General features: G+C 38.1%; 1 protein-coding gene across 1 annotated transcript; it reads right to left on the reverse strand.

Moving 5' to 3' along the window:
- Nucleotides 1-2158: 2158 nt before the first annotated feature.
- On the reverse strand, nucleotides 2159-7345 carry LOC132191360 (cation/H(+) antiporter 20). Its single transcript, XM_059606327.1, has 3 exons — nucleotides 6057-7345; nucleotides 3309-4226; nucleotides 2159-2765 (listed from the first exon to the last, which is right to left on the reverse strand). Exons 1-3 carry the CDS (start codon nucleotides 7257-7259, stop codon nucleotides 2373-2375), a joined length of 2514 nt encoding a protein of 837 aa, XP_059462310.1. The 5' UTR covers nucleotides 7260-7345; the 3' UTR covers nucleotides 2159-2372.
- Between the last annotated feature and the right edge of the window lie 613 nt (nucleotides 7346-7958).

Raw genomic sequence — 7958 nt, forward strand, 5'->3', positions numbered from 1 at the left:
AAAAAAAAAACAAAAAACATCTTTGTGAAAAGCACAAGGCTCCAAAGACCACAATATGTACTATGTCAATTGTGATGCAGCCGAACTTTACCCTAAAGATGAAAATGACATGACTATATGATGCAGCGTGGCTTAGTGAGTTGCAGCGAAGAATATCAATAAGCAACAGATATGTATTTCTAGAACTTGAGACTATCAAGTAATCAAAGAAATTTTCTTAACAAAAGTTAGGCACTCTTTAGGTTTTGAAAGAAAAGAGAGGAATACACTCAACTCTGAGTATTTACATTAATCAAAATTAATAATAAACAACAACTGATGAATTATAAGCTATAAGTATGTATTTATACCCTCAAGACTCATAAACCTAATAAAATATAACATAAATACCCCTAAAACCCTAAACTTAATAAAATAACGAAATATTAATTTTCAAAACCTTAATCCTATTAAAACAAGGAAATAAAGATGGCTTAACTTAATTAATACGCATAAAATAACATAATGGTTCCGTGTGCGCTCGATCGCAGCACGCAGACGATCGATCGTAGATTGAGTGCACAATTACAGTCACAACGTGCGCTCAATCGCAGTATCAGACACCTGACTGTTATCCAATCTACATCACTATATATTAAAAAAAAAAAAATTACAAATTGACCAATACATAAAAAGCATTTTGACTGATTTATTATTCTTGACGTGGACCTGCAGAAGAAATAATAATATCACCATTTTTTGATTTGCATGGTGAGGTTCGAAACTTGTGTAATAGATGTGGATGAACCTGACGTGACCTAAAAAGAAAAAGCATATACTGGCTACAAAAGTAAAGTTTAAGAATAATTGTTAGTGATTAAGTAAAAAGTGGCCACCACTCAGATAAGAAAGCCAATTAATTATTGTGTAATAGCTATATGAAAAAGAAAGTATGTAACAAACGAGATTCTTATTGGTACAAATGGTGCTTCGAACTTAAAATAAGCATGAAGAAAGGAAAGATTGCTCAAGAGTTTTGGTCTCTCTACCCGGACCCGATGAAGAAAATGAAATTATTTCTTATGGACTCATTGAAAATGATTATGATCTAATTCATGACTTGATAGAAATAAAAGGCACCTTGATGGAATCTTCACAGACAAAAAAAGACTGCAATCAGTTTAATAATGATCGAGCGACATTACTTTCTTCGACAGAAGCAGAACAATTTTGTATATAACAATCAAGACATTATACAAAATTTAGTCTCTTTCGTTTGTTACAAGTATGACGGTGATCATAATCGTGCATACTTTCATTGAGTGACCAATTTGTTTTTGGTGACATCGAATCCCATAAAGGGCCTTGTCAATGAGCTTTTAGCTGATAGTGGCAGACAGAAATTGTTCTTTTCCCAGGTCTAAATATTCAGTCAAGCAAATTAAAAAAAAATAAAATAAAAAATTGTTTGAAATTCCCTATATATATATTTGAAATTACATTTAGTGTCACTTTTTTGTGATGTTGGATCATTCAATGGTTTTCAATTTGATTAACATATACTCAAAGAACTCATTTCATCCTAGTGGTCGCGTGTTCGAATCCGCTTGCGGTAGTAGATGTGTGAACTAGATGCTACTATGAAGGGGCTCTACTGGCTCACACTTTGATGGGGTTGTGGTGACAGGCTCGCCTTCCTAGGCAGTAGTTATGGCTCAAACCGAACATTCCACAGCGGATGGAAACCCCGATGGTCACGCCCAAGGAGGGAAACTACACTGGTCTCCCCTTCCCATCCCCATCCTTTTAATTAGAAAAAAAAAAAAAAAAAACATATACTCAAGTCACTAATGGGATGTGTTTGTCATATATTTATCATGATTTTATTTGCTATCCAATCTAAAACACATTTGTTTAGTATATTTTTAACTTACACAAAAGCATAGTTTTGACACTTTCTAGATGAGCCTAATGATTTATGAAAGTCATATAATCAAATAATAGGTTTGGCAAATAAAAAAAAAAGGGTAAATGTTGTAGCATGCATAAAGTAAAGTTTAAGAGTGCAGTTAGAGATACTACAAACTGATGTGACAGTTTATATGGCAGTGTCCGCATTAACAACTAAAACATTATTTGTCACGTAGCACCAACCACGTTAAAAAGTGAACCATCACGTAGCAATCCCAAGTCGAACAGCACTCGAATCACTTTAAAACTAAAGAAATCCCATCTAAATGTTCTAATCTTTTGCATTTATCGTAAGTTCCAAAAATATTTTGAGGGGAAAAACAAAGAAGCATATATAATACAATAGACATTTAAAAAATAAAAATAAAAATAGAAATTTACAACAATAACCCCAAATCCCATACTATTGAGGTTTGTTTTGATCACACAAAATCGTTTGAAATATCTCGTACACTTGTCGATGTCGATGATTCATCGGCCGTGTTCCGGGCGGGCAACACCTTCGACACGGGAGCCTCCTCTACATGTGCAACATCATGCTGTTGAATAATAAGCACTGAAGAAACGACGCCGTGCCCTGACGCCGTCAATATGTCTCCGACAGGCCCTAGCTCCGCATTCTCCGGTTGCCGCTCCGCCAATCCAGCAACCATTGTTGAAGGGAACCGGCCCTTCCCTACAACTATAAGATGGTACTCCCCGCTCCGCCCTATCGCTAATACTTCCTCAACGACGTCGCTTGCCACCTTCTCTGAGCACTCTGCCATCCCATCACACCTGCCCCGAAACTCTGCAATTGCTGTCTCATCTAGCTCCTATAGTATCATCACCATCATATTAGCTACTGTTGCAGATGATTTTTGTTTCGATTTTTTTTAAAAAAAAAAATTTATTATATTTGATGTTTAATACATTATATCTCATGCAATAGCAATTGGGTAATTTGGGTTATGTTATATAGTAAATTCTAACTTATTTCAATGGACTAATGTGACAATTTTTATCGGTTTATATTAAAAATTAAAAATAAAAATTCAAAAGCTCAGTAAGACGAGAGTAGAGAATAAGGTATCATATCTAGCATTTCTCAGGTAAATACTAGAGAATTAAAATCTGAATCATTTAATCACAAGAGGGTTTTGATCGAAATAACAGGATTTCTAGGCCTATAATAACTCATGATTAATAAAGTTAATATTGTTAAATTAATCATTTTAGTTTAACTCCACACTTAGTATACCAAATAAGTAGTAATTTAGCAAATATTTATTTTACTATTTGAAGTAAATTAAAGAATTAAAAAGTATATTTTAATTCATGAAAAAGAATTTAAAAGAATTGAAGAGGAAGGAGCTTACTCTTTCTGTCTCGCGGTTCATTTTAGCGGTGGAGAAGCTGTAGTTCTGCTCGCTAGCCCCGCTTGATGCGAGCCGCAACATCACGCTGTTACTCTCTTTTCCTTCCTTCTCAACGAACCTTATAACGGTAACTTTAACGGCAGGATGCTCCGCCATCCTCCCACCCAACTCCAAGGCCTCCCGATCGTCAGGCCCACCAAAGAAGATTATGCAAACCCGTTGGGCCACAGAGGTAGTGGGCGATGGAGTCTGGGCCTCAGTGCCAAATCCACGGTCCACAAGCAAAGCCACCGAGCACGGTGCATTCTTCAGAACCCTCTGATTTACTCCTCTCCAGTCGTGGCCCACATTCTCCTCGGTCTCGTCGCCCTCCCCTCTCCACTGTTTGTGGAAAGGCAGGATGATCATCGTCACCCTTTTATCCTCCGCCACGTGGCAAATATCCTGATGCATAGTAGACAAGGCGGAGATAGCCGTTGTGGGGCGGACACTAACTCGTCCGAGTTGATTGTAGGACTGGAATGAAACGGCGACTCGGTCGTGCCAGTCGCCGCGACGAATCCGGTTGAAGAAGGGAAAGCCGTTCCGGCGGGCACGCTGGACCATGATAATGGAAGAGGATCGTTCGGTGAGCTCCACGAGATGCATGACGAAGAGCTTCAGAAGGGACTTCTTGGTGCGCCGGGTGGACTCTATGAGGGTGATGAGGGAGGGTACGTTTGCAGGGCCATGAACGCAGGCGAGAACGCGAAGCTCGTCGTTGGAGTCCGGCGAGGAGGTCAAGTCACGCAGCTTCCGGTGAGTGCGGGTGGAGACGCCACGTGTTGGTTTGTTGATGGCCATGATTGTCGGAGTTGTAATGAAGGTGGTAAAGAGTGCCATGAGAACTAGAATAGCAAATGTTTCGTCATTGAGCACCTGTTTTCAAACATGTTAGAAACCAGATCGAGATAAACTGAAACATCCAACGGTCGGGATCCTCCTACCTGGGATTTAAAGCAAAAGGCTTATTTTTGGAACCCCGGTGGACATTACTTTAAGAAGAACAAGAGATTAAGAGGCCCCTAGGACTAGGAGTTTCCGAAACAACACGAACAACTTGTAAAAGGACAAAAATGTTCAACTTAATTTATTCAATTTTGTTGGTGGTGATTATGTAGTATTCAATTTGGGAAAAGGTAATCAGTAGTTTCCTAATGTGATTGAAGATAATTTTATTATTATCACCATCATCATTAATTAACATTACTATTATTAAATAAATGATAATAATACTACTATTAGAACATAATTTATAGTTAATTTATATAAATCAATCTAATAAAATACGCGCTTTCTTTCTTAAATCTTTGTAGGGGGACCTAGCCCCTAAGCCTGCCACCACACATTAACGTCCAACTCTGATGAGAAATAAAGCAACTTTTCCACATCGATCTGAAAAGGAAATGGATTGTACAAAAATATGTTTTGAGAAAGGGGGACACTCCCTCCTGCTAATTGTTTATGTGGGTCCGCACCCCAATCCGTATAGGACAAATTTAAGCAATAGAAATACAATGATTGATCACTTTGGCACAAGGAGTTTTTTTTTATATAAAATTTTTTGAAGTAATTTTTTTTTTTTTTTTCATGGTGATGGACGGTTTTGGTGATACAAAAAAATAATTAATTATATGACTGTTTGACTTGTAGCCTTCTGTACGTGTCATCTCATGGAACAGAACGAGTAGAATTCTAATAAATATTATCCATGGAAGAATAAAGCTCCGTTTTATAAACGATTTTGCTATGATTTTGGCTATACACTATTTATCTTATTTTTTTTTATTTTTTTAATATCCTATTATTTTTTACATCATATCAATTATTTTTTATTATTATTTAAATAAAAAAATCATTACAAAACAAAATTTTTTCTTTTTTTCATATCAAATATTTTTACTTTTTCACTTTTTTTTAAAAAATATCAAACCAAAATTAAAACAAAATCGTTTATAGAACCAACCCTAAGTTAATTATTTTTCTAAAAAGTATTGAGTAGTCAAACTCAATTACCAAAGGAAAAGAGGAAAGATGACAAAATCGTCCTCTTTTTGAATGTTGACTGACAAACCACAAGAGTGTGAGAAACGTGAAGGCAAAGCCGGGGAAATTTCAAGGAGGAGAAAAACCAGACTGATAAATACGTCAAATCTTATGCATAATTTATCACGAAAAAAATAAAAAAAACGAGCACAAATGCAGAATCTATAATTCTAGGCACGATTTTTTCCATGGAAAACATATCTTAATTTTCCCATCACTGTCGCCCACCTATACTATGTTAATCAAAGTTACAAAAATTGCTTTGAAAATGCAGCCAATGGGGTGGCCGACAGTCCCCCACCCCAACAATGTTAATGAAAGTGCAAAAAGTGCGCTTTAAAAAATACTGATAACTCACAAAATTACTCTTTTTAGATAATTGCTGATTGGCAGAAAACTGGTAATTTTATAGACTCATTATCCTCACCTTCTTAGCCATGTGGCATAAGTCCTTTTTTTTTTCTTTTTAAAAATGATACGAGAGTTGAAAGAATGGGAAATTAATGAGTTTATAAGCATAATTTGTTCTCTATCGGCCAATCAGCAATTATTTGGATTAATTAGTTTTTTTTTTCGAATATTCTATGGTATTTAATTAGGTCTAGTGTCATTTTCCTCTTTATCAAATATTTCTATGTGTAAAAAATAAAAAAACGAACGAACCTTCTTCTCTCTGCCAATGTTGAGAACGATGAGCTCCACCAAGCCTTTGGTATTCATGAGCACACCCAGAGTGAGGGATTCCCTGGGTGGAATCAAAAACATCATGGCCACCACAAAAGTCCCAAGAATTTTACCGGCGCAAGCGGTGGATATGACGAGCCCCAGAAGACCCCAAGCCCTCGCACCGTTTATTTTGGCCACGTCGGTCTTCAACCCGCTTGACGCAAAGTATAGAGGAAGAAGAAGGCCGGTGACGAAGTCCTCGATTCTTTCTATCAATCTGTCGGCGAATTCTCCTTTTGGGATTGTTAATCCGAAGACGAAGGCTCCGAAAATAGAATGGATTCCGATTAGGTCGGTGATAAACCCGGCAACCAGTACTCCGGCCAACGTCAAACAGATGTACGCTTCGTCGACGACGTCGTGCTGCGGAGAGCAGCGGCGGGCGACCCATTTCATGGCGGGTCCGATGGCGATCAGCATGAAGGCAACGAATGCGGCTCCGGAGAGGAGGACCCAGACTGATATCAAGGGGCTCTTGTGGTTGCCGCTGTCACCGTCGCCTGCGAGTGCCACGGCTAGAGCCAACAGGATCCATGCAGCGACGTCGTTGAAAGCTGCGGCGGCCATGGCTGTCTCCCCCACTTGGGTGGTTAACAGTTTGAGCTCTGCTAAAATGCGCGCGAGGACTGGGAAGGCGGTTATGGAGAGCGCGACTCCCATGAAGACGAGGAATTGGCCGTAACCGACTTTGTCGGCTCCGTCGACGGTTTTTCGGAGGACATATGCGACGCCGATGCCGCATATGAAAGGGAGGGAGATTCCGGCGGCTGCTATCCCAGATGCTCTTCTGCCACTGCGACGAATCGAGCTTAGGTCGAGTTCAAGTCCTACGAGAAATAGAAAGAAAAGGAGACCAATACTTGCCACAGATTCAAGTATCGGAGTGCTCCATGACGGAAATATCCGGTGCAAGTACTGTTTGTTTCTTCCCAACGTGGACGGTCCCAGCAGAATTCCACCTACTATCTCAGCAATGACTTTTGGTTGGCGGAGGGGTTTGAGGAGGAAGGCGAGGAAGCGGCTGACGACGAGGATTAAGGTTGTTTGAATGATTAGGAGAGGGAAGGCAAAGTCAAGGGGATTGTCGCCTTGCCAGACTCCATTTGAGGAGGTTTTGATGGAGGTTATATTGAAAGGCATGTTTAAGCTTAATTAATTGGTAGCTGGAGAGTGTAGAGTTTGTGTGTGTTTCATCAAAGCAGGATCGATCAGGTTGCAGGGAGAGAGACGGGTGGAATGTGAAGAGAGAGCCCAGCAATTTATAGAGACACTTGAGTGTAGACTCTAGCTACCTAGGCTCCCGTGCTTGGGGTTGTCCAAAAACGTAATTTGATACTCAATTTCCTGGATTAAGGTCCCTAAAATTCTCTTTAAATTTAAAATTTTTAAATTCATAAATGCCAATCGTTCATCTCATTTAAGTGTCTTTTTTTTTTAAAAAAAAATGATCATTTTCATTTCAAATCCATTCTATTTCTTCCTGTTAATGCATTTTGAAGGGTAGTATTATTAAAAAATTTAACCTAAAAAAACATTTAGACAATTTTATCCTGCTACATGTACTAATTCGAGGAAATAGACAAAATTTGAAATAAAAATGATCATTTTTTTAAAATAAGTCATGTTTCAGCATTTAATAAGGAAGGTATCCTAAAAGAAATTTAATAAGCTATGTTTTCTTATTAAATATTGAAACATGGCTTATTTTAGACATTTTGATAAAATGAATGACTGAAATTTAAGAATTTGAGAATCTCAAATTTAAAAAGAATTCTTGAAAATTTCAATCCCAATTTCCATGAATTAAAAGAGCATATATGGTTTTGGCTTAAATTTCTG

The sequence above is a fragment of the Corylus avellana genome, chromosome ca9 (genome assembly GCF_901000735.1).
Source record: "Corylus avellana chromosome ca9, CavTom2PMs-1.0".
NCBI lineage: Eukaryota > Viridiplantae > Streptophyta > Magnoliopsida > Fagales > Betulaceae > Corylus > Corylus avellana.